The sequence below is a fragment of the Balaenoptera physalus genome (assembly GCF_965194825.1).
Source record: "Balaenoptera physalus genome assembly, chromosome: 16".
NCBI classification, from domain to species: domain Eukaryota; kingdom Metazoa; phylum Chordata; class Mammalia; order Artiodactyla; family Balaenopteridae; genus Balaenoptera; species Balaenoptera physalus.
The window spans coordinates 86,557,330-86,584,822 of record NC_138898.1 but is presented as its reverse complement, the minus strand read 5'-3'; the positions used below and the strand labels follow the sequence as shown (position 1 = coordinate 86,584,822).

Here is a 27,493-nt window from a genome sequence, read left to right as displayed (position 1 = left end):
GAGTGCGGTCCTTTCCTCATCCCATCCGTAAACCTTGCCTGAATTTTTTTTTTTTTTAATAGCAGACCCCAGGTTGGGTGCTGATCATCTTCAGAGACCTGGACTTCACAGAAACCACCTTTCCATCTCCCCAATACCACCAGCAAACACTTCCTTTATCCTTGGTGCTGTCATGGGCGCTTATTAGATGTTAAAGGGTTGTGGAACCTATTCCCTAGATTCTGCTCTGTTCTCCCTCCTTTCCAACATAAATGCACCCTGCAGACCCTCTGTGTCATCTCCTTCATTCTCTGGCCATGATGCTGTGGTGGCCTCCTTCCCCAGAGCAGCCAGGCTGTGTTATTTCAGGAGTTTGTGACATTCGAGGATGTGGCTGTGCACCTTACTCGAGAGGAATGGGGATGCCTGGACCCTGTTCAGAGGGCTCTCTACAGAGAAGTGATGTTAGAGAATTATGGGAACCTGGTCTCACTGGGTAAGGATTGCCTTTCTTATTATTCAGTTTACCGCTTAGGATTTCTTTACTTCCTTGTTTTTGAGTAGGCGTGAGGTCTCTGAGCGTGGCTCAAATCCCCGGTCGTGGAACCTCCGATTCCTCCTCCTTTCAGGTCGTCTCCTCTGGGAGTGGGTTTCCTTTGGGGGTTTCAAGAGGAGACATTCTACTCCTTAACTTCAGTTAATGTTTCTTGCTTTTGTGGGGCATCTGTTCCCTGTTAGAAAAGGGAAACTTGCTGGTGCTTTGCAAGTTCTCACTTTCCCTGTCTTTTCCTTTTTTATGAGAGAGACTCTAGGGCCTCCCAACCCACAGCCAGACACTTTCCTTCCTGGTAATTCAGTGCCCCTGTATCTGAGAGTTTCCCATTTTTCTCAGAAGAAGAAATGCCTTTTTTTTTTTTTTTTTTTAAGATAGGCTAAAGTCTTTGTTGAATAATCCCTCACCTCTTAAGATCCCTAAATTCATCTGCAAGTAGGCAGAATTTGAGAGACTTGATTTCAAGGCATGACTCACTGTGAGTACATTTCAGTGAGTCACCCAGAAGGTAATCCTGCGTAACCTCGCCCGAGCCGCAGAAGTCTCAGACTTAGACCGAGTCTCTCCTTTGCCATCTGGATGGTGCAGTTGGCAGCTGAGATTAGGCGACCTGTGGTGCTGTAGGGAAGGAGCGGCGGGAGTTGTCGGCATCCCCCTCGGTGTGAGCATTGCTCCTCTTTCTTTTTTTGCCTGTCTCTGCTGCTCTTTTCTTTGTTATGTATGTATGTACTTAATCATACTTTTTCTTTTCTCTTTCTCTCTCTCTCTCTTTTTTTTTTTTTTTTAACTCTTTTCTGCTTTGCCTGTGCTGGTGGCATCCAGGGTGTGGTCTTGTCTCCTTGATTACACTCAGGATTAAAGATGTCTTCTTATCTGTGGGGAGGCAGCCTGCCCGCTGGGAAGGTTTGTAGTGTGTTTTCCATTCCTGGCTCTTTGATCTTCGTAGGCATACTTCTCCGCCTTCCCACCACCCGGATTCATAGTGTGAATTCCTGCCCGGCCCTGAGTCATACCCAGGCAAGTGCTTTCTCTGGAGAAACTCTTGCAGTCCTTTCAGCAGGAATCTCCAAGAGGTGGCCCAGGTATCGGCTTCCCATCGATAGTGCTCGCCCCCGCTCGGAAACTCCTTTTCCACGATTATGAGATATTGCACTTGATTGATGGAGTAGATGCTTCTCAGGATGCCACCACCATGTAAAATTGCAGCTCCTCAGATGACCTTTGATAAATTTCAAAGGGCCAAGGAAGCCCTCCGTTGCAACCAGAATTTTGAACCCTGAATTCTGAGTTCAGTCAGAAGCCATGGTTGGTGGTCATCGACTTGTGTTCTCAGAAACCACAAAGTTCGACTCCAGCTCTTCGTTTATGATCTTTTCATGTTATTTTAGACTGTGGAACGTATACTGTGTGCCCCTCCTTTTCTGTAGTGAACATGACCTGCCCCTTCTGTTGCCTAAATCTCCTGAGGCCCCTGGGCCTTTCTAACGTTCTAGTCTTTTGCTTCCTTTAAATCCCTGTGGCCCCCTCCAGGGTCCTGCCTTCGTCCCGTTTATTCTTTGTGGGGCTGTACAGATTGATGCGTTTATATGACCTTTCCTGATCAAGTGTTCCTTAGCTTTTCCTCGATGGAGCGGAAAGGCTGTCTTTCCTTCAGGCTGTCAAATTGAATGTATATTCAACAACTTGTAAATTGTAAAGTGATATGTAATTGTAAACTACTGTTAATATCTAATAATTACATAATTTCCAACAGTTAACCTGTCTACTTTTTGGAGTAAAGAAACTTCTTAGTAGTTCAATCAGCCTAACAGCACAGCATACTATTAGACTGAATTTTATCCCATTTCCTCTGTCATCTCTGCACATACACAGGACACATATGCACACTCACACATGCTGGGCACAATTACGTAAAAGAAGCCCTCCTACTCAACTTGTTTTTGTGACCAAGTCAGCAGCCTCTCCTTAGTAATTATTTTTTACAATCTTTAGGAAGTAATTTTCATATTTGGGGGTTCAGCAAACTCCACCTGAAATTTAAGTTTATACACTTAGTTAACTTAGCTTAATGTTTGGTGTTGTAAAATAAGGACTTTATAATTCAGTCTCTGATTTAGCAGCCCTGTTTTCCAGTTCATATCTTTTTCCCATGATAGTAGCTCTGAGTTGTATTTGTCACAGATATCAGAACTTTGGTCTTTTGGTTAAGTGCTTCCACTACACAGTAATAAATATACAGAGTATGAACAGAGTAAAAGAATAAAAAAGTAGGTAAAAATTTTCATTACCAAATCTGAAAAGAAGCATATGCTATTGCCAGTGAGTGAATTACTGGCTTGGGGGTCATACCCAAAGGGAAGTTATCTGTGACTTAGTGCTGGAGAATAATAAGAATGGGAAAAAAGCTTGGATTACACTTCACATGGGGCAGTGTGGCAGGTGCCCTGTTAGGTGACAGCATTAGAAAGCTGCTTCCCAGAACTCTACTGGATAGTGAGTGAGCTGATAAATCAGGAATGTTTGGCACATACCCCTTGCTTTTTGAAGTTGATGTCGTGAGGGCAAAAATGATTTTGTATAGAATGTCTTTCACTACCACAGTTCACTACTGAGCAACCAGTATGTTACTAAGTACTTAACATATATCTCATTTAATCCTTACCATAACCCTGTGAGCAGGTATTATTCTGTTTTATACCCGAGGCTAAGAGGAGTTAAGTGATCCATCCAGGGTCAAAGCTAGGCTATGGACTCAGATCTGACTCTGAAGCCCATGCTTTTTCACTGTTTTGTGCCTTAGGACAGTTAGTCCAGCCACGTATAGTGTTTTTTTATATTTTTATGGCTCTGTACTATGATGGTAATTTAAAATGGCCACAATAAATTGGACAGACAGGCATGAGGTTGTACAGTTTGGGAGCAGAAAGGGCATACATTCAAGAAAAAGTAAAATTGTTAAAGGATACATTCCATTATAATAGGTATCTACACAGGAACAATATTGCTAAGGAGAGATTTTATTTGTGTGTTTATTAAGGACCAGGAAAAAAAGCATGAAGCTTTCAGATGGCTAAAATCTTAGCACAGCACTGGTATAGGCAACAAACAATGAGGTGAATTTTAAACGTTTTTTTAAAGATCAGATTAAGTTAAAAATAAATCTAATTAGAAAACTGTCAAGGTTTCAATTTTAAAAATCAAAATGTTTTAATAAAAAATTAATTTTAGATAGGAAAAATTTCAAATTTCGATAGGAAAAATGCATATTTTGAAAGCATAGATTTTTGACTTAAATCTAGGAAAAAGGCATTCAGGCCAGTGGTGAGAAAACCTGCTTTAATGCTTTCTGTGACCCTTAGTATAGATTGGAAAGAATATTAACTGTGGGTTCCATTTACCATCTGTGACTGAGCAGATTATTTAAACCGATTATAATGACGTTTTCATCTATAAAACAAAATATAATGTCTGCTTCCTGGGTTGTGTCAAGGCTTAAATCAGGTTATGTGCGTAAACACCTGGCTTGTGCTGGTTACTTACATGTTCTTTCTGAAGGGGCAGCAAGTGGTGGGAGCTATGGACCAGATTTCTTAATACAGACAAAGATTTCAGGAGAGTGTTCAAATTGTTTGTTTATAATGGAGTTTTCTCAGATTGAATGTTGCTCAGGCTGTGCCTATTACGAAGAGATTTTCATTCCTTTGACACGAAATGTTCTCTCAGGTCCCTTTTAATTAAACGTCATGATTCTAAATCTGTTGGATCCTGGCTCTCCATGTATTGTTCTAATTACTGTTTCTCTGTTCTTTTTATTATTTTCACCTTTTGCTCCATTGTCACTATGTTGGTCTTCTGTTCTCTTTCTGTACATATTTAGAGGAAGGGATGGATTTCATTCACAGTCATTATTTTTTACTAGTAGATTATTTAAAAGCCGGTTTCTGAAATAAGACTGTCTGTTTGAGCCCCAGCTTCACCAGTTATCATGACCTTGGGCAACGTTCTTAACCTCTCTGAATCTTAGTTTTCCCATTTGTAAAATTGGTACAGTAATAATTCCTGTCTCCTGAAGGTATGGTGAGTATTAAGTGAGTGAAAGCTTATAAAGCTCTCGGTGTGGTACTTTGCACCTACCAAATGCTTAGTGAATCTTAGCTTAATATTTTGATAATACAAGTGACTTTAAGTCTGTATCTTAAATCCCGTTCTCTCTTCTAAACTGCAGTCTTGTATCTCTTAACTGCCTGCTAGGCATTCTCTCTATACCTTCCTATGTTACCTTAAACATGTGTCTAAAATCAAACCCCTAATCCAACAAGAAGATGATCTTTTTTGTTGTGTGTAAGTGATTTAAGTGTAGATATAGAGTAAATAACCAAAATTCAACTATCAAATACTTAGAAACACCTTAATAAATATCTGTCAAAAGTTGCAAATTATGTTATCAGAATTCTGAGCAGAGTAGTTGCTGTGTCATGCCATACTAACTTTTTTTAAACTTGCAAAACTATTTCATTTGACATGGAGGACCTTAACTAAAATGTGTCCAAAAAGAGAATTGGCTCTATTTATGCCCAACAGGAATTCAGAAACACAGTAAATGCCTTTTTTATATCTGTTCTGATCTCCCTGCTCTTAAGCTGTCACGTGGAATCCCATAGGACAACTATTGGTTTATCATACTTTTCAGGCCCAGAGCCCTTTTTAAAACATTGATTATCTGTTGACACTTGGGCACAAAATTGGCACTCAATGAGTAGCTCTTAAATAAATGAATGAAAAGAAGTGCAAGATACAAGGTACATGGTCCCTGCTATCAAAGAGTTTATAAATCAGGTAGGGGTGATAATACCTGAAAACAGTTTTAAAAAATCTGTAAACTTCATTATGTAGAGACATGGCAGGATAAGAGGAACACATAATACATTTTGTAGACATTCAGTAAGTGGAGAGAAAGGCTTTTGGAGATGAGGGCCTTGAGCTAGACCTTGTATGTGTGCTACTAGAAGCTTTATGGGCTGAATATGTGTAAAAACTGCCCCTTTGATACTGTAATAGTTCTGCCCCGCCTCAGAAGCAGACTGCCTCTTGCTTTTGCTTTAAAAGAGATGAGATCCTAGCAGTCCATTATGCAAGCCAGAGAAAGACCATTTTGTGTGAAAATGCACTTTTATTGCATCTTCCTCACTGTATCATATTACAGTAAGTTGTTTATATCTGTCTCTGCAGTTAGAGTGTAAGGTCCTTGAGGGGATGGACCTTATCTGCTTGGGCTCTTTATCTCCTACATACTTTGCATATAGGAGGCACCCCATAAATGTTTGTTGAATAAACAAGAGTATAAGCTCCTAAGGGGTAAGGATGTGTCATATTATTATTTGTTTCCTCATGTGCCCTGAAATGAATTGTTTCTTGAGATTGGTCCTTGGAATATTTTTTCAGCCTTCACTGATTCTGTTGCTACAGTTTAGCTCACCACACAACAGGTGCTTGAGAATTCACCTTTCTCCAGTCCAGCAGAGTTATATTTTGATGACCTCCATTTTGACCAGGTCTAATACTTGTAGGCCAGGTCTAATACAAAGAGTAATCTGTAGGCAACAGATGAGGAGTGATAATGATAATTTCTGTGAAGACAGGTACACACTCATGCCAAATTCCCTGAGTATGTCTAAGTGAATACTTATGCTCCCAAAAGTCATCAACTTGCCCCTTAGCACACCTCTTTCTAGAGCACAAATATGAACTCCCTGTAGAAGGTCTTTGGCCTTCTCACTCTCCAGGCCTTCCTAATGTCTTCTAAGAATTTACTTTCTCTCTCCATTAGCCATTAATTAAGAGAAAAAGTGGCTGGTGTAGTATCTGGGGATAAATTGCCACATCCCATTTCCTTCTCTGTGAGCAGGATTTCCAATTTCCAAGCCTGATGGGATGTCCCAGCTGGAACAAGATCTACAGGTCTTTGATCTGGAAACTAAGAATAGAGAAGTCTTAAGAGATGACTGCTCAGGTGAGTAAGGCAGAATCAATCAGATGAATTAGTAGGGAAATAAAGTCTAGTTGTTGAGCCAAGCTGTAGCTGCTTTGGCAGTCAATGAAGAGCTCTGTCTGTATCCCAGAATGGAGAGCTCTTTCCTTTTCCGTTCAGTTTTGATGAACTCTTATTTCATCCCTTATCCGGTAAGTTGTACTAGGTCCCTATTCAAGTTGCTTATCTATAATTCTGTTGAACTAGTTCCCTGTTACCTCCATTGAAACACCTTAATTGGTTATCTTCTTACTCTGCTGAACCTGCCCTCTATTTCTACCACACCTTGGACCACTTGGATCCTATCTCACCGCTCCTATTCATGCCCTTCCATCTGCTGTTGAGATTTTGTTCCTGTGTTTCAGAGTAAATAAACTTCTCTTACCCTGGTAGATTGTAGATTATTTAGTTTTCTCCTCTCTAAGTTTTGTTTTTCTAAGCACAGGGTACAGATTACATTTGCATTTTCTATTTATATATTGAATCAGATGGAGAGACCAGAGAAGAAAACAAGCTGTTGATTCCTAAGCAGAAAATTCCAGAAGAAGTACATTCATACAAAGTGAGAGTAGGAAGACTCAAAAAGGATATTGCCCAAGTTCCTGAGACTAGAGAAGTGTATAAGACTGAGGACAGATTAGAAAGGCTTCAGGAAATCTTAAGGAAATTTCTCTTCCTGGAGAGAGAGTTCAGGCAAATAACAATCAGTAAGAAAACCTTCACCAGTGAGAAGAACAGTGAATGTAATGAACCTGAAAAAAGCTTCAGTCTGGACTCAACTCTTGATGCAGATCAGAGAGTTCTTAGAATACAGAATGTTGATGACATTGATAAGTATGACATGAGCCTCAACCAGAATTCAGCTGGTAAACATGAACAAATAAATCTAACACAGGATTTTCAGAGTAATGAATATAAGGAAAGTTTAATGGAACTCTCCCACCTTAATAAATGTGAGAGCATTCCTGCCACTGAGAAATCCTATAAATGTGATGCATGTGAGAAAATCTTCCATCAGAGCTCAGCCCTTTCTAGACATCAGAGAATTCATACTAGAGAGAAACCCTACAAATGTAAAGAATGTGAAAAATCTTTCAGTCAGAGTTCAAGTCTTAGTCGACATAAAAGAATACACACTAGAGAGAAACCCTATAAATGTGAAGCATCTGATAAATCCTGTGAGGCGTCTGACAAATCCTGTAGTCAGAGCTCAGACGTAATTCAGCATAAGAAGATTCACACTAGAGCAAAATCTTATAAATGTAGCACTTGTGAAAGAGTCTTCAGTCGTAGTGTACACCTCACTCAACATCAGAGAGTTCACAGAGAGATGCCTTGTAAGTGTACTGTGTGTGGCAGTGACTTCTGTCATACCTCACACTTAGCTGAACATCAGAAGGTCCATTGTGAAGAGAAGTCCTATGAATACAACGAATGTGGGTTGACCTTTATTAAGCATCAAGGAATTCGTCTCAGAGAAAAGCCCTATACATGTAATGAATGTGGAAAAGACTTCAGATTGAATTCCCACCTTATTCAGCATCAAAGAATTCACACAGGAGAGAAACCACATGAATGTAATGAATGTGGAAAAGCTTTCAGTCAAACCTCATGCCTTATTCAGCATCACAAAATTCATAGGAAAGAGAAATCCTATGAGTGTAATGATTATCAGGATAATTTCAACCATAGCTCAGACCTTGTCCTGCAACAGGAAGTCCTCACCGGAGAAAAAGGCTTTGATTGTGATGCATGGGAAAAGAACCTCAGTCAGAGAGCACACCTTGTCCACCATCAAGGAATTCATACCAAAGAGAAACCTTACGAATGTGATGAACGTGGGGAGACATTTAGTCAAGTTCAGGCCTCATTCAGCATCTGAGAGTTCACACCAGGGAGAAATCGTGTGTGTCCTGAATGTGGTAAAGGATTCGGTCCCAGCTCAACCTTTATTCATCATTGGGGAATTCACACCAGAGAGAAACCTTCTGAATGTGACGAACATTGGAAAGCTATTAGTCCGTGTTAAACTCTTTTGACACCTGCAAACCCATACCAATGAGAAAACCTACAAATACATTGAAGGTGGTAGATGCTTCATGCTATTTTCATACCTTAGTCACCATTGGAGAATTCATACTGGAATAAAATTCTATAAATGTGATGCATGTGAGAATATCTTCCATCAGAGCTCAGCCCTTTCTAGACATCAGAGAATTCATACTAGAGAGAAACTCTACAGATACAAAGAATGTGAAAAATCAGAGTTCAAGTCTTAGTCGACAAAGAATACACACTAGAGAGAAACCCTATAAACGTGAAAAAGCCTTCAGTCAAAGAAACTACTTTGTGAGCATCAAATTCATTTCATGCTGAATACCTATGAATGTAATAAATGTGTATATGTGGGAGGATTCAGCCATATTCCAACCCTCATTCAGCAAAGAATCCATACCCAAGAGAAGTCATTTGGGTATATAGTAAATGACAAGTCTAGGAGTTCAAGTCTTTTTTCATCATCAGAATATCCACACCAGACCAGAATTTGATGTAATGCAAGTGGAAACATTTAGCACCATATTTCAGGCTTTATTCAACATCAAAATATTGAAGGGAGAATTATTATTTGCATATGAAATCGTTAATATATAGTCCCAGTCTTTTTCATTGCAGGAGAATCTAGTCAGAGGGGTGACTTGATGAATGCAGTTCTGTTTTCTCGTGGCATTCTTTTATTTAATGGGTGTTATAAGTAGGTATGTATGCTTTATTTATGGAACTCATTTAAGCTATTTTTATTTTAATGTGGCCTATAAACATTTTTATTTTTCCTGAAATTGGTTCTTATTGTTCACAGCTTCCCTAAGATACATTGCTACACCAATGTTAAAACATGTCAACTTCTGGAAAGTTTCTCATTTAGCTTTTTCTGCTGTTCTCAGCTGAAGTTCTCTCCAAAACAGACTCAGGCCTGCTGTTTTCTGAGGACCCTATTTCTTTCCAGCCGTAACATTTGGATTCCTATTGATTTCTCCATTCTCTTAAGCACTTTCAATGATGGTTTCCTAGTTTTAAGCTTTACACCAGCAGGTATGCCACCCCTACTTGCTTTTTTGGTGTCTTCTGTCCTAATGCAAAGTATCTTTCTTTAAAAGAAATGGATTTACACACCCTGTCCATCCATGAGTATGAAGGATTCTGTTTCCCCTGAGTTAGTGGCAGGCAGCATTTTCAAGTGACACCCAGGTTCTTAGCTGTGTTAGCATTCACAGCCTTCTAAAAGAGATGAAAAAGACCTTAGGAAGCCAACAAGACTGGTGGTAGCCTAGCTATATTCAGCACCTATTCTGCATGTCTAAGTTCAGAATTATTTTATATATGTCCATTGAAGGCCAGCAGAATGCTCAAGTCTGCTTTTGATAGGGCAAAACGTAAAGCACATATACTAAGAAATCAGAGATCTTCGTAAGGGAATGCTGCCTTCCATCAAAGGTATTGTTGTTCTTGTGTAATATCTTTAGAGAGAGTATTTCAAGAATGGCAGATATGCCTGTAAAATTTAACCATTACAGTTTTTCATTACCTGTTTGGAATTGTTTACACATCATATTTTTTGTATTTTACTAGAGTCTACAGGCCATATAAAATAACATTTTTTTTTTTTTTTTGATTGATGAAACTGAGCACAGATGTTGGCTCCAGAGTTCAGGGTCACTGTCATAACACCTAGCAAGAGTTCATGATTCTTTAGATGATATCAAAGCATTTTATTGTATTTTTCCATCTTAAGCATCAAAATATTTTGTGAATAAGACAAGTGTTATTTAAAATTCTAGTTGTCGTTCCAGCGATTGAGGCTTTCATAATTCATATGTTCAAATATTCACTAGGGATCCTCAACAAATATATAAAAATTCATTGCTTACTCTGTAAGCCTCTTATGGCTAATAACCTCTAGGGTAGTTCTACCACAGTATTTTACCTCTTAGCCATCAGCAAGCATAGGATCTCGTCAGGGCACGGTAGGGACCTAAATGAATTGATCTAAATGCAAAGCATATGAAAAATGCATGTTTTCGTTTTCCTGTCTATGAACATGTATACCCTATGGATAGAGACCACGGGTAGTCACCTCCGGTGATTATGAAACAGAAGATTAAGTAATCTCTAAATAGCAGAAAATGTAAAAATCACATGTATGCATTTGGTTTAGGAATGTGCTTTTGTACTTCCACTTGAATAAAGGTGTGTTTGGTACTCTGAGAATCTGTTTTAAATAAAATCTGAAGTCCTCAGCCAGAAGCATTTGGGAATCTTAGAATCACCTTCCTGGCTGCAACTCAGTTCCTTCTAGAAACCTGCTTCACAGCAGGGATAAATCACTCTCCTTCGTACAGGTACAAAGCTTTCTCTTCCACAGACCTCTGGAATAAAGTCTGAATGTTTACAGTTTAAAGGGTTATTCGGTTGGGATGCTCTTGGCACATAAAGTAAGGGTAAATAGTTTGAGGTTTCAGTAGAGCTAGGCAGAATGTGTTTTTTAAATAAATAAAAACATTTTAAAAAATGAGAAACCAAAATAATCCTTGAGAGCAAGTAACTTGTCTCTTTAAGCTTGCTAATACTTAATTGGTCCAGTATAGTTTGTGTTCTTAGTCTTTTTAGCCTTGAAGATGGGGGAGGGAAGAGAAGAAATCTAATAGTTGGGACACCTAATTTTATCTATGTGTCCACCTACCTACGTACACATGTATGTATATATGCACATATTCAAACAGTCCTCACAACAACTCTGCAAGGGAACCAGCTCCGTTTTATAGAGGAACTGAGGTGTAGAGAGGTTGAAAAACCTGTAGGGTCACACAGTAAGCTCAAAGTCAGGGCTGTTTCACTCCAAAGCTTTCCATCATCGTGATGTTGGTATCGGACACATCCCAGAACCTAGAGAAGAGACGTTTTCTTTGATAGTTTTTGTTCCCTGTTACATGCCCAGTGATTCACCATTAGTTTGCAGCTGATCCTAAATGCTCCCAGAGCTCTCTGGGAAGCTGGGAGAAAATATCCCAGTGTCTTTTGGGAGCTAGTTAGAACCCCCCCGCCCCACCCTTTGAAACAGGCTTGACAATTTTGACAACGACAGGCTACAGGTCAAATCTCCCGAATTCCCATCTTCTGCCAAGACACCCCCACTGCCATCACTAGGTTTATATTTCCATTTCTCAGTGACCCAAATGCATTCTTAATTTTTCTGACAACTAGGACTTACTAATGGATACATATCCTTACCAAGGTTTACTGTCACCTCTGTTTATATTATAGTGGTGGAGCACAGGGGGTAATGGGAAAGTCAAGTTTGATTCCTAGGCTTTTGGCTTGAGCAAGGGTGGGTAGAGGTAGACTAGAGATGGAGAGTGCTGAGAGTGGAGCAGGGAGAGTATTTCGGGCAAAAGAGAGCATGTCAGAAGGCCTGCAGAGGAAAGAGTATGGCATTTTCAAGGCAGTAATAAATGAGCTCTTTGGAGAATGCCTCACCTTAGGAAATAGTACATGGGTAACTGAGGATTTGAGAACGAAGTTCAAAGGAAGCCCGTAGGGTGTTATCTCAGAAACAATGGAATTTCTCACGTCCAAATAGGTAACCTCGTATGTCCTTTCATTCATTCAGTAATACAGTTGGCAGGCAATATGATATTTAGTGGTAGCCGGTGGATACAGTTAACCTAATCAGATGCATTAAACAATCCACTGAGTAAAGAAGACAGATGAGTCGAAGCAATGACTTTGGAATGAGACATAACGTTTGAACTTCACTAGCTATATGACTTTGGACATTTTACTTAGCCTTTCTAGTTTTCTTGTGTGTACAGTATGGTTGTTAATAGCATGAAAATTAAATGAGATAATGTAAAAGCTACTGGTCATATACTAAATGCCCAGAAGTTTTTAATGTAAATACTAATATAAAAAACGCTACAATAGAGGAGAGATACTTAGCATAAAATCTAAAAAAGAGGATATCAACGAGCAAGCGTTTACCAGTGCAGGACTAACATTGTCCAGGGAGGGACACACTGAGCTTGGAGAACTTAAAATACGACTAGAGAAATCACTAGGCATTTGTGGTCTGTGTGGTAGGAACTGCCTCCTGACGGGCACTTCCTGCTGGAGTCGGCAAACTGACACGCCTCTAACATTCGTTATCAGGCGGCATCAAGTCTTAACACCCTTCAAAATACGAGTGCATGAAGGAACCAATGTTAAATCCAAGACTTAAGAATGGTTTCAAATAGATGGTGCTCTGTACAAATCAACAAGAAAATATTGATTTTGGAATTATTTTGCTGCCTCATCCCACTCTCTTTAAGAAAATGGTTACCCTTTTATATTTGTATTTCATCCATGTTAATAAATTTACAACTTGGACGTAATTACGAGCGTCTTTCCCGCAGTTGCTTACGTCCCGCAGACAGCATTTCCCCGTCTTCCTCCACTGTCTCTCCCGAGTGTGGTTAGCCGCCAGGCTCTGGTTTGAACGCGCCAGGGTTGAAATCCTGCCTCTAGTTTGCTCGCTAGCTGTGCAGCTTCTGGCATGTACGATAGTAAAAAAGTATCAACTTTGTGGGATTGTTGTGAGGGTTAATGAGATAATGTTCGGTTTCAGTGCCCCATAACTGGTAGCTGTTATGTTTGAGTTTAGCAGGAAAATCCTCTTTATCCTTATCCTTTTTTCCTGCTTCAGCATATCAGATACGCCTCTGCAAACCTGTACTCCAGGTGCAGTAGGTGTTTGGATCTTGATCCTATCTCTACGGCTTTTCTTCCCCTTTCAGTCCTTTGGTACCAGTACGTTCCTCCTCTTTGTTTATATGCTCCAGGCATAACTGGGAAGCTGAGTTGAAGCGACAAAGGGAGAGGAGGACAGGCTGGACAGAGGGCATAGATAACAGGTTTTGGCCCAGCAGGGTCAGCGTGGCCTGTGATCTTGAAGAAGGAATGTGGAGATGGGTGGAGCAGAGCGGAGGAGGCAAATGGGGTGAACACGGGACACTGGGGATGAGAAAGAAGAGACAACCAATTTAGATCGTAAGTCCACTTGGGCGATGAAGGGCAAATAGAGAATCTTTTCCGTCCTCCTTCAATCCCTCCTTGGGAAGGAGGACAAACGCCCAAGGAGGCCCCCCACCCGACTCCGCTCTGGACCCAGCTCCCCAGCGGCCCCTAGGGAACCCGCGATCGAGATTAGACCTCCGAGCTGCCTAGACGGGCCCCGGAAGTGCGCGCCGAGGAGCAGGCGATTCTAGTCCCCCTGGAGGCCGAGGTCGCCGACGCCGCCGGAACGCGCGGCCGGGTGAGCGAGTGAGTGTCGCGGTTCGGCGCCGGGGCGGCGGGAGAAGGTCGGGCAGGGGGGATCCCGTGGGGTCGGTGTGGGGCGCGCTGCCGGACGGACGGGCGCTCCCCGCGGCGGGGCCCAGTCCGGCTGCAGGGAAGACGAGGCTCCCCCGACAGCCCCCAGGCCGGGAACCGCTCAGGAAGCGGCACCTACGGCACCTGCAGCTTTCCCTACATCTGTCCTCTTCTCGCTCTCTGTCCTGAAGTGACTGCCCGTCCCTTGGGTCGGGTTCTGAAGACCTTTTAGAGAAGATCCTGGCCTTGGTGCGGCACCGGGGACTGGACCCGGCCCATGGAGAAGCTGCCTGAACAGACGTCCCCGGAGTCCCCGTGTCCGTCCCTCGAGCAGGAGCCTCGAAAGAGCAAGGGTGAGGAGAACTGACCTAGCTGCTTTCTTTGTCTAAACTTTGTTCTTCCCACCGCGGCCTCAGATCAGATGGACACGATTAACCGTGCGCTTAGAATTACCCTGGTGCAAGACACTGCTTTTTTTTGTTTTAACCTAAAACGTTATTACATGTAAATAAAGCCTATCACTAATGTTTCTTCTCTTCATGTGTGGAGCAGACAGACCTGCAGACCTGCAGCAGCACTGTCCATAGCACTAAGTCTTGGGGATCTGTCATTCCAGCACGTGTTAACTTGCTTGTCCTTTGAGAGGCTCAGTAAACGTTGTGTGAATAAAAGAATGAATGAACCCAGCCAAGTGTGTCCTGTACCCCAAGTACCAGGAAAAGAGTGGGCTTCTCCCCTGAACCTGTCTTTCATCATTAGGGTAGATACATTTTCCACCCAGGGTGTAAACTTCGAGAGGGTACCTTGCCTGTGGAGTACAGTAGACAGGCCAGCCACCTGCTGATGGAAAATGAGGTTAAACTGTAAACATCAACATTTAAATTTCAATCTACCATCCCACCATTATCTCGTATATGCTTGGCCTTTAAAAAAAGGTGGATTTGGATTATTTAATTGAGGGACAAAGGCTTAGATAATCCACATCATGGATTTTGCGATGGCTAACGTTTGGAGGATTTTTCTTTCACATATTTAGCCTTCTAATTCTGTTTTAGGCTGATTTTTAACTCAAATATTCTATTGAGTTGTTATTATAAGGTGCTGAGACTAAGTTGAAAGAAAGCTTACCCCATCGCCCCCCCCCCCCGCCCCGCCGCCGCCACACACCAGCTTAGAGTTGAGTTGGAATAGTTATCTGTGAGAGACTACAGGACAATAAACAATGTGGACGTTCACCTATCAACTGGGTATTGGCCCAGGAGGCCTTAGAAAGTCATATATTTGGCCTTGAAAGAATTTAGAGTAAGAAAAGAATCAGAGTTTAGGTAAGAGGGGATAGGCCCTTATCACAGGCTCCTTGCTGCTAGTGTTTCTAAGGCCAAGTGCCTTAGTTGCCATCCTAAAATATTTACTTGGGTTCGTTCACAGTGCCCACTGCATTCAGTTCATTCTCTGTAACCTGGCATTCAGGGTCCTCTGCAGTGGGGTCTCAACCCAACTTTAAAGTCTTTATCTCAGTGTTCCCCCAGACAGACCCCGCAAGACTGGTGTGTCTGCACGAGGTAATGCCGAAAACACTTTGCACTATCCACCATTGTGCCTTTGTGTCCTTTTTTTGCGTCGCTGTCCCCTACATTCTCTGCCTACCCAAACCCCACACATCCCAGTGTCCCATGCTTGAAACCTCAGTGCAGGGCAGCCTCCTCCACAGGTTTCTGAAACAGTCTGGAGGCTGCCAGGAAGGAAACAAACACATGCTAGAGACGTTGGTACGGAAACCTGTAGGACTTGGTGGTTGACTAAGTAATAGAGGGAAGTTGGGTGTAATCACCTTTGTTCCCTTTGCTGTCACACCTCTTAAAAATCCTCACCAGTTGCTGTTAATTTTGTAACTGCCATTCACTGGGCGCAGGGCACTGCTTCTGCTCCATCGACACTGATTATATCCAGGTTGCCAGGGCTTAACTAATGAATCCACTGGACATATTTTTTTTTCATCCCTAATTTTTTTTTAATATATTTTTTTAATTAAAAAATTTTCTTTTTTAATTTTTTTTTTTTGGTCTGCGTTGGGTCTTCATTGCTGCGTGTGGGCTTTTCTCTCTAGTTGCCGAGACCGGGGGCTACTCTTTGCTGCAGTGTGCGGGTTTCTCATTGTGGTGGCTTCTCTTGTTGTGGAGCACGGGCTCAAGGCCCGCGGGCTCAGTAGTTGCGGCACATGGGCCTCAGAGCGTGCGGCCTTCAGTAGTTGCGGTGCATGGGCTCAGTAGTTGTGGCGTGCGGGCTTAGTTGCTCCGTGGCATGTGGGATCTTCCTGGACCAGGGTTCGAACCCGTGTCCCCTGCATTGGCAGGCGGATTCTTAACCACTGCGGCACCAGGGAAGTCCCATCCCTAATTTTTTTTGACCCTTTAGTATTTCTGTTGACGTGATCACTGTTCCTTGAAACTCTTGTTCTTTGGTTTTGGAAGCACTATTTTCTCCTGGTCCTGCCACTTGCCTTCTCAGGGTCTTTCCCATTCCTGTTTCTCTACTCCCTTCCTTCCTTCCTTCCTTCCCTCCTTCCTTCCTTCCTTCCTTCCTCCCTCCCTCCCTCCCTCCCTCCCTCCTTCCCTTCTTTCTTCGCTGCACCATGTGCTTTGCGGGATCTCAGTTCCCTGACCAGGGATTGAACCCAGGCCACTGCAGTGAAAGCACAGAGTCCTAACCACTGAACTGCCAGGGAATTCCCTCCACCCGTTTCTTAAACATTGATTTTCCCCAAAGCAGTTCTCAACCCTCTTCTCTTTCACCCTCGTGGGTGATCCTGTCCCCTTCTGAGACTTCAGGTTGCACTCTGTGCTGAACCAGACATCTGTAAGTGTACTTCTGGACTCATTCTTTTCTGCCATCCCCCACCTCCCTACCTTCCAGTGACTCCCTTGGCTCATTTTAGTAGGTGCTTTTCCCAAGCCAGAAAACTTGGATCATCCTCTACATTCTCCTTCCCTCTGTATTCATTTGGCCACCAAATCCTGTCAGTTTTTCTTCAGAAAGGCCTGACTCTGTTGCCTGTCACCACCACCTCCTCATTTTAGGCCCATTGTATTTCCTTGGAGTATTGACACATCCCTGTGCTGTTGGTAATTTCCCCCACTCTCGGCTGCCCATATTATTCTCTGCCTGTAGAATAAAGTCTAAAATCCTGAGTGTGGCGTATATGTCTCTTCATTATGTTTTTAAAAAAAAATTGTTCAGAGTGACTTTATTATTGTTTTCTTGTCTTTTCATTATCTGGCTCTACTCTGTTTTTTCTGCTCTATGTCCTACTGCCTGCCCACACGGAGCATACATCTCATTGAATTTTTTATCACTACTCCTTAAACTTAGTATTCCCTTTTATGTTTCTGAGCCTTAACATATGCTGTTGCTTTTGCCTGAAATTCTCTTTACCTTGTTGGTCCCGATCATAGTTCAAGATGCAGCGCAACGTCATTCTTAGAGGATGCCGTCCCCAGTTCACCTAGGGAGGGGTTGTCATTCCTAATTGTGCTTTGAAACAGCATTATAATCTCTTTACCAGAATCTTGTGCATAGTCAGCGGTATATATGTTTGTTGAGTGATTAAATCAAACAGGAAGTATATTAGTTTCCTACAACTGCTATGACAAATTACTGCAACTGCATGGCTTAAAACAACTGTATTTTCTCATAGGTCTGGAAGCTAGAAATCCAAGAGGGCCAGGCTTGCTCTGAAGGCTCTAGGGAAGAATCCTTCTTTGACTGCTCGTAGCTTCTGGTGGCTTCCAGCCATCCTCGGCATTCCTTGGCTTGTAGCTGTATCACTGCAATCTTGCCTCCATTGTCACATGGCCTTCTTCCCCATATGTTTCTGTGTCTGAATCTTCCTCTCCTTTCTCTTATAAAGATACCAGTGATTGGATTTAGGGTGCACCCTAATCCATTATGACCTCATCTTAACTAATTACCTCTGCAAGGATCCTATTTCCAAATAAGGTCACATTCTGAGGTATACATAAATTTGGGGGTGAGGGCTCTATTTGACCTAGTACAGGAAGCATTGCTCATTTCTTCTGCTGTTAGAAGTAAATGTACTTGGGATCACACAGCTTTGTAGTTAAGCTGCTTGAAGAACTGTGTAGATTTCCCCCTCCCTTTAAATTAGAAGCAAATCAGTCTAGAAATGTGTTTTTAAACCTTCGTCCGCAGGGACACATTTGATGAGCCTGTCATCCCAGAGGACGGCTGCTCTCTTCTCGGGCTTCTCTGGCTCTGTCTCAGGCTGGCCACTGTCCGCAGAGGTATTCCAGAGGACGGCTGCTCTCTTCTCGGGCTTCTCTGGCTCTGTCTCAGGCTGGCCACTGTCTGCAGAGATATCCCAGAGGGCGGCTGCTCTCTTCTCGGGCTTCTCTGGCTCTGTCTCAGGCTGGCCACTGTCCGCAGAGGTATTCCAGAGGGTCCTGCGTCCATCAGAGTTTGGATCCAAGTTTTTGATGTTTCTTGTATAAGTGGCTCAAACCCATGAGGAGATATACCTCTCTGAATTCTATTTGAGTTTCAGTCCTGAAGACTTTATAAATGGTCAACGTGGGGCCCTCCGTGATTTATAGATTCTTCTCTTGATGGAGTAGAACTTCCTTATAATGGATTGCTAGGAAATAATCAGGAGCATTTTAAAGCCCCTAATGTGGGCAGAGTTCTTTACATAGTACTGGGGTTGGAGGAAAAGAAATGGAAGACACCTCTTATTCTAGAGGTACTTTCAAAATAAATTGAAGGGAATACACACATACAAAAAACTAAACATATTTCTAAGGAGAGGCCCAAAGTCAATGTGGTTAAATGCCACGAGGAGGGGGCAGGAACTGTATGCTTTAGAGATTCAAAGGAACGATCAATTCCAGCCGGGGGCTGGAGCAGGGTTAAGTTTGGGGAAGGAGGCTGCCTTTGATCTGGGTCTTGCAGGGTGGATAGGATTTTGATCAGTGAAGTTGGAAGGGAGGCTGATCCAGGTGGAGGAAGAAGGTCGAGCGGAGAAGGAATCGCGTGGGGAGCTAAATGTTCAGGAAACATTTCAGAGTAACCGGAGCATAGAGTAGATTGACAGAGGATGAGACTAAAGGCAGAGCGGAGCACAAGTGTGGAAAATGAATGCCACGCCAAAGAGTTTAGATTTGCTTGGCAGAAATTGAAGTATGTGAGCTTTGCTTAATAGGAGGCTAGCAGATGAGCATTGCAAATCAAGGAAGAGATTCTAGTTTGTTTAGTGTGAGAGGTGATTAGGATCTGACTTTAGGATATTAGCAGTGATAACAGGAAGGCAGGGGAAAAAAAGAAGTATTGCTACGTTGTAGGTAGAAGCAATAGTACTTTTGTTTACTGAGTGGATGTGGCGACAGAGAAGAGAGTCACTGGTCATTATTTACCGCCCCCCCCCTTTTATTTTGAAAAATGTTAAAGCTACAGGAGAGTTGCAAGGCTATTGTACCAAGTACTCACACACCGGAAGTGTATGTGCAGGTTTGGGATAGGTTGATCTCAAGAAACTGGTATGAGAGCCGTCGTGTGGAAATGTCTTTTTTGATTATTGGAGATGCTGTAGCTGGTCTACGAATATCCCCCATCCCAGTAGATGGGAACACCATCCCTCCAGCTGCACAACCCAGAGAGAAACTTCTGTTTCTCTCATATCCATATCCGTCAGCCAGTAAGCCTGTCCATGCGACCGTCAACGTTTCTTTCCAGAACCCAAGTGCTTCTTACTACCTCTTCTGCCACCGTCTTGGTTCAGGTTGCCATCATTTCTCCCCTGGATTATCGCAGCAGCCGGGTTGGTTGTCCTGCCTCTGCAGTTGCCTCCCTCCAGCCTCTACCCAACATGGCAGCCAGTGTGATCCTGGTAAAGTGTCAGCTCTTGTCTTCCTCTGGTCAGAACCCTCCAGTGGCTTCCCATCTCACTCTGAAATAAACCTCGTACAAACCTGTAGCCCACAGGGTCGTGTGTTCTCTGATCCCCCTTCTGTGTCTCTGATCTCAGCCCTTCTCCTCTCCCCCTGCTCATTCTGCTCCAGTCACACTTGCCTCTTTGAGCACCCAGGGTCTCGCACTTGCTGTTCCTTCTGTGTGTAATGCTCTTCCCCGCATAATCCTTATCTCCTTCAAGTCTTGGCTTAAATGTCATTTTCTTAGTCCTCCTTTGACTGTGATATTTAAAATTGCAACCCTTTTGCCCACTGCCCCCTGGCACTCTAATCCTTGTTCCTTGCTTTTTTCCTCTGTAACACTTTTATGACCTTTTAACAGTATGTAATTGACATAGTTTACTATCCATCTCCCTTAGTAAAATGAAAGGTCTTTGAGGATTTTTGTGTTTTGCTTACTGACGTATCTCAGAGTCTGGAACTATACCTGGCATGTTGGTAGTGATCAATAAAACGTACTGACTGGTAGGTCTGTGTCTCTGTTCCCGTCCTGCCACTAGGTTCTTCATGTTTTTTAAAGGGCAAAAAGCACCGTATCGGCATAGCCTTTTCTGTATTTAAGAAAACTCAGTTAATTTCCTCCTTGGTGCTTTAGGCATTCAGCTTTCTTCAGGCTGATAATTTATATAAACCTTGACATGAGCCTCAGATCCAGCCCTTAACAGACATCTGAAGATGTGGCTTGGCCTTTGGTTTTCATATAGGAAGGTTGAAGGAGACCCTAAACATTTTAGACTTTTTCTGATAAACAAAGTTTTTATTTTCCCCTTTCACCTACTGGCCTATTAGTAGGTGAGGCTGGGCAGAGGGGCACTTTCAACCTGCTCGCCTTTCCTCCCCGGACTTCGCCCCTGTTTCCGAGCCTGCGTGGTTTCTGTAGGTGCCTTCTAAGGGATGGGATGATTCTTCCTCTCCCCCAGTTTACCTGAGCCCCTCTTGTGGCATGGCTCCTTCCCATGTCTAAAGGTCCCTTGTCCTGTTCGTTTTAGGCATCCTGGTCTCAGGACCTCCTGGAATAAGAGGGAGAGAGTTACAGGTCGAACATGAGTCAGACTGTGGGGCCCCAGTCAAGGGTCTAGTTGAGCTCAGGGAATATGGTTCTTATCCCAGCTTCTTGGTGATTTCCTGCGGCACCTGTAATCACTTCTTCACTTGGTTAAGCCAGGGGCGGAGGCTTAGTGATAAGCTTGAGGTCTGTCCCTCACGTGAGGGAGTGTACACCCCAGCCTTCCCCCAGCGCTGGTGACCGTCTCCTCCACATGGGGGCCCCTGTGGTGAGGCAGAACAACTCGCATTTTCTGTGCATCTCAGAACACTTAGTAGCATGAGAGGTGGTCTCTGATATGGGGCCTCCTCAGACCCAGAGGCACAGCCAGATTGGGTGGTCCATAACCACCTTGTCTCAGTCGACCAGAGTTTCTAGGGAATGCTATGCGTTACACCCAAATTCGCCAGTTTTTGAAGGAAGGGGATGAGACCGTCTCTTCAAGACAAACAGGGGTTGATAGGTAGTATGGAGCAATCTCCCGTTAGCAACACTCTCTAGATCATAATTAGCTTAACTCGAGGGACCTTGGGTGAGGATCCCGGCTTCACTGGAGCAGAAACTAAAACCCCGTGGCTTTTAGGTCGCATGTGTTTCTGGTTTTAACCCTGATTATAGCAAAAGCCCTGAGAGGAGCTGAGACTTGTTTTGGCCCCTCCCTTAAAAAACCCAGTCCTCCAGGGCCTGCCTCCCTGACCCCTGCCCAGCCGAGGGATTCCCATGGATGCCTAAGCTACCCACACGGTGGTTTGTGAGATGCTGTCCTGAGCACTGCATTCAAATTCCAATGTATACTTACTTAATAGTGTAAAAATTTATATTATTGTGGGTTTTTCCTTCTCTTTTCTTTTTTTTTTTTTTTTGTATATTGTTGTATCTACTTTACCTTCCAGAAATAAAAGTTATATAGCAACCAAAAAAAAAACAAAAACAAAAAACAAAACAAAAAAACTTACTGACTGTTACATGACTTAAAGATGAGTATTTCAAGAGCTGTAGGAAAAGAATCACCTTCAGCTTCATGGAGAAGGTGATATTGAACAGGGCCTGAGAGCAGTGAGATTGACATTCTCGACTACGTTGGGCAAGCTGTCAAATCTCGGGCAGTGGGCCAAATAAAAGGCACATCCTCTACAACATCTCAGCCTTCACATATTATGACTAGAGTGGTTCTACAGATAGTAAAGAGGCTTTGTGTAGGGAGAAGATCAGAATGAGGCTGGAAAGACAGATGGGGGCCAGGTCAGGGAGGTAGAGAAGAAACCCTAGTCCCTGCTCCTCAGGAGCTTGCAAACTGTCTGACAAGTAAGGTAAACACACGTGCAAGGGGACGTAAAAACATTAAACCAGCAATCCATTCACAGCTGGTAGAATAACTAACATCGAAAAGATAAGAAATAAAAAGTGTTGATGAGGATGAGGAGAAAAGGGAACCCTCGTGCACTGTTGGTGGGAATGTAAATTGGTGCAGCCATTATGGAAAATGGTATGGAGGTTCCTCAAAAAATTAAAAATGGAACTACCATGTGATCCAGCACTTCTGGGTATTTATTCAAAGGAAAAGAAATCATTCTCTCGAAAAGATATCTGCACCCCCAGGTTCACTGCAGCATTACTTACAATAGTCAAGACATGGAAACAACCTAAATGTCCATCGACGGATGAATGGATGAACATGTGCTATCTGTACACACAGTGGAATGTTATCCAGCCATAGAAAACACGGAATTCCTGCCATCGCAACAGCACGGATGGACTTTGAGGACATTATGCTAAGTGAAATAAGTCAGAGAAGGACAAACACTGTATGACCTGACTTGTATGTGAAATCTGAAAAATCCAAACTCATAGATACAGAGAACAGACTGGTGGTTGCCAGAGGCGGGGGGTGGGGAGTGGGAGAACTGGATGAAGGGGGTCCAAAAGTACAAAACTTACAGTTGTAAGGTGAATAAGTCCCAGGGATGTAAGGTACAGCTATAGTTAGTAACACCATGTAGTATATTTGAAAGTTGCTTAGAGAGTAGATCTTAAAAGTTCTCATCACAAAAAAATTTGTAAGAAATCCAGTATCCAGATTGAATGTACGGAAGATGAGGGCATATCTGGAGGTGGAGAACACATGTAAATATGGTTCTGTGAGACCAGATACTTATTAAATTCCTTAAAGACAATGACCATTCCCTACTAAAATCAGGGTTGCATATGTTTTAGACTTTCACTGCTGATGGAAATGATAACTACATTGGATATTCCTCAGCACCCCCTTCTTCCAGAAAGATCCCCCTAAGCAGAGGGCCTTCTTTCTGTAATATCACTGCACTTCAGTAAGCCATATTTAAAAAGTAAAACTTAAGAGGAGAAATGTATTATAGTAAACAGGAGATGTTTTTCTAAGGTCTCCCTTAGATACAGCTAGGGTGCAGAATTTTTTTTTTGTTTTTTAATTTTTGGCCGCACCGCGTGGCATGTGGGATCTTGGGTCTTAGTTCTCTGACCAGGGATTGAACCTGCGCCCCCTGCATTGGAAGGTAGACTCTTAACCACTGGACTGTCGGGGAAGTCCCCAGAATTGGTTTTTGTATGTTCTCTTAGAGTTGAGAAAGATTTGGAAGTATTTCTCACTACCCCGTGCTTCATATTTTAAACAACTTTTCCTCCTATTCTCCCCTCCCTTCCTCTCGCAAATCCTCCCAGTTTGTACAATTTCTAAAAGGTGCATCTAAGGTCCGAGTATGTCATGTTCATGAATGAGCATGTGAGCATCTGTTTGTAGAGAGAAGCTCTCAACAGGAGTGAGGAAGGTGCTGGTGTGTGATTACAGGAAGGGAGCCTTTCCTGTTACCACAGTGACAACCCATGTGACCAGGGTACCATGTGGACAGAACCTCTGCTGAGGTTCTTTTATTTATCCGCTCAGTCCCTGCCCCTCCCCACACAGAGCCCCCAGCATCACCCTTCCTGTGTTCTGAGATAATCCCACTTCCCTCAAACACTGCTTTCCTATTCTGCTAATTCCAGTGTATCTGTCTGGTCAGGGACTTCACATATAAATCCTCACTTTAGTTTCCCCACCACTTTCTCCAAATCTGCTCAGCTTTTATCCATCTTTTCCTCCTATTGTGAGGCCATTTTTCGTACTTTTTTGAACCAGATACCCTGGAATACTTTGATCATCCTGTTTCCCACAGGGAGTTTTTATTGTTACATATACTTTTTTTGTATTTTCCGTCAGATGGTGAGACCTGGACTGAGGATCAATTAATTATAAAGCAGAAAACTCTTGAAGTAGGGACACAGCCACACGAAGGAGATGAATGTGAACGAAACAAACATGCAGGACCCTATGGGTATGGACAGAACTTTGGTCATATCTCAGACTTTATCCGACAGACACACATTCTTATGGAAGAGAAATCTCAAATGTGCAACGTTTGTGGCAAGCTATTCAGACGGAATACATACCGTATTCAGCATGAAAAAATCCACACGCAAGAGAAGCCTTATGAGTGTCATGAATGTGGAAAAACCTTTGGCCATAGTTCAAATCTCATTCAGCATCAAAGAATTCACACCGAGGAGAAACCCTATGAATGCGGTGAGTGTGGGAAGGCCTTCCGGCGCAGCTCACACCTCATCCAGCATCAGATCATCCACACGGGGGAGATGCCTTACATGTGTAATGAGTGCGGAAAAGCTTTCGGTCGGAGCTCAAGTCTCCTTCGACATCAGAGAATCCACACTAGGGAGAAGCCCTATGAATGTACCGAATGTGGGAAGGCTTTCAGTCAGAGCTCAAATCTAACAGAACATCAGCGAGTTCACACCAGAGAGAGACCATATGAATGCAGCGACTGTGGGAAAGCTTACAGTCGTAACTCACACCTCATCGAACATCAGAGAGTCCATACAGGGGAGACTCCTTATGACTGTAATGAGTGTGGGAAATCTTTCAGTAGGAGTTCACTGCTTATCAAACATAGAATTCACACTGGAGAAAGACCCTATGAGTGTAGTGAATGTGGGAAGGCCTTTAGTCGGAACTCCCACCTTATTCAGCACCAGAAGACTCACAGTGGGGTAAAACCTTCTGAATGTAAAGAATGTGGGAAAACCTTCAAGTACAGTTCATACCTTATTGATCACCTGGGAATCCATTCACGAGAGAAACTGTGAATGAAGTGAAGGTGGTAAAGCCTTTGGTTGGAGTTCAGCTCTTAGCGAACATCTGAGAACTCACGCTGGGGAGAAAACCTTTGGCTGTAGTGAGTGCAGACGGCCTTCAGTCCTAGCTCAACTCTCACTAAGGCCTGAAAATCCACATAGTGGACAGATCTCATGGATGTGTTCAGTGCATGAATACCTTTAGACAGAGTTCCCGTCTTACTCAGCATTAGCCAGTTTCCTTTGGGGGAATGATGGGTATGGGGAGAGCCTTGCTATGAGTCGGAGAGGGGCACGAAAGGGGCGTCATGTGACACTACAGAAGGAATGACTAAAGTGGAAGCTTAAGTCAGCACTACTTTTTATTTGATTTTGAGGATCTACATCAGAGGGAGATTCTATGTTTTTTTTTCACATCTCCATAATCTTCTGCCAAAAATGGAATGAGTTAGGTCCATTCCAGGGAAGAAAGAATCAGGGCATTCTGGATTCAGACTCATAGATCAGGAAAGCTGCAATGTGACCTTTGAATTCAATAGCTTTCCTTGTATCTCATCTGTCCTGTTGGGTGTAACTATACATGGAAGTGGCTCTTGGGTCTTCTTGGACCAGCATTTTCGCTCCTCAGTGTCCTGCAGACTACTGAATCTCTTTTTGTTTTATATTTCATAGATGCTTTTTAATAAATGGGCAAATTTTCTAAGCCCAATAATTTCTCAGTATAACATGTCATGGGCTTTGTTGTGTGTCAACTCTGGTAGGCTGAACTGCATTTGTCAGACTTCCCTTTCTTGTATTTTTCGGTTTGTGTGGTCTACAAGGGAGATTCTTGGGAGAGTTGGAGGGCAGAACAGAAGCAGCAGTAATTTTGTAGCTCACACATGTCACTGATCTGCTGACTCACCTCACTGGAGCTGGACATGAAACTAGTCTACCTTCCCCAGGATTCTTTTTTGCCTTTACTGAGCCGTGGTTTTCCTTCTCTGATTGAATCTAGTCATACACATGCTTACTATCCTATGAGAAGTACACATTTATCTCAAGTTTAGGTAGAGAGAAATGGTTAGCTTCTGGCTGTTTTTAAAAAAGAACCTCAATAATAAGCTTCAAGATTTCCTATCAGGAAAGCTACTGTTCAGACTCCTTTATAACAAAACTTCCATCATAACCTGAGGCAGAGCTTCACTACCGTGTAATTATCGAGGGAAAAGTTTGCAAAGTAGTTGAATAGTGTGATACATGATTGGTAAAATTTTTAAAAATCAAAAATTTGAGCACAAATTTATCATGAATATTTTAATCATTAAAGGAGATTCCCAAAGTACCTCTAGTAGGCAGTATATTTTAGATTTATTCTAGGCATCTGAGAGAAATATCTACTTTGTTCTAAACGCTTATGTTTTGATTACAAAAAATCAGATTATTTTTCCTCCTGTTAGTCTGGATTAGTGATTATCTAAAATATCGGTGAAAACTATACTTAATGTTGTAGACTCTTGAAATTGAATGTTGCCTCTGTCTTGTATACCTTTCCCTGCCTGGTCTGGTGCTATGCACACAGGTGTTCAGTGGCTGTGGAGTGAATCTGTTTACTGGAAGCCAAAGTCTTCCTGTTTGTCTCCACGCTTCTCTGCACCCCCCCACCTTCCTCCCCTGTTCCTGTAGGTGATTATCACACTACACAAGGGTCACCTTGACATCTGGACACCGAGTAGACTCTGTGAGGCCAGGTCTGAGCCCTCAGTCAGTGGGCCCACTTACTCCATCTGGCATGTGACCCTCTTTGAGTCCCTCCCACCCCCTTATACCACAGAAAGGGCCCTTTCCTTCTGTGGGGTCTGAGAAGCTTCTGGAATAAGGCAGGGCTTGATGAGTGGGGTCTGAAGGCCAGGTCGGATTCTGACTGGCAGAGAAGGGCACCCCAGGACAAGGTAAGTGTGTGGGGTCACGTGCCAGGCCTCAAGAGCGGAGGTGTCCCTGGAGGCCAGGAGAGGGGAGAAAAGAGTTTGCCTAGCAGTATCAAAAGCACTCAAGCGGGGCTCTGGTTCTTTAGGCACAAATATTACTAGTGGACAGAGTAGTTCATCAAGCCGTTAGAGCTCAGGTGAACACGAGGGTGACCAGCTCATCCCAGTTTGCCAGGACTTTCCCAGCCGTAACATCGAACGTCCCACATCCAGCAAAACGCTCAGTCCTCCGCAAACCAGGAGGGTGGATCACCCGAACCTATCGTGACCTCATTCCCCCGCCCCTCATGGCTCCTAGCTGCAGCAGGACCCAGTAGAGCAGAGATTCTCAGCTTGGGTTGCCTACTGGAATCACCTGGGGAGCTTTCAAAG

The 27,493-nt window shown here is 43.1% G+C and overlaps 1 protein-coding gene across 17 annotated transcripts in view; it reads left to right on the top strand.

Moving 5' to 3' along the window:
- ZNF655 (zinc finger protein 655) overlaps positions 1-27,493 on the top strand; it is a 51,310-nt gene that overhangs the window by 7,036 nt on the left and 16,781 nt on the right. For 5 of the 17 annotated variants that reach the window (XR_014255036.1, XM_082431288.1, XM_082431287.1 and 2 more), the window contains exons 2-3: positions 13,715-13,916; positions 14,156-14,317. Coding sequence is in view for 12 of the 17 variants with exons in the window: in XM_082431294.1 (XP_082287420.1) it covers positions 349-475; positions 6,438-6,542; positions 7,049-8,442 (1,626 nt within the window). In the remaining 5 variants the exon portion in view is untranslated. Of the gene's footprint in view, positions 1-348; positions 476-1,478; positions 2,290-6,437; positions 6,543-7,048; positions 10,818-13,714; positions 13,917-14,155; positions 14,318-24,225; positions 26,479-27,493 lie in introns of those variants that run through there. The other 12 variants (XM_082431294.1, XM_082431285.1, XM_082431295.1 and 9 more) reach the window with 7 other exon arrangements.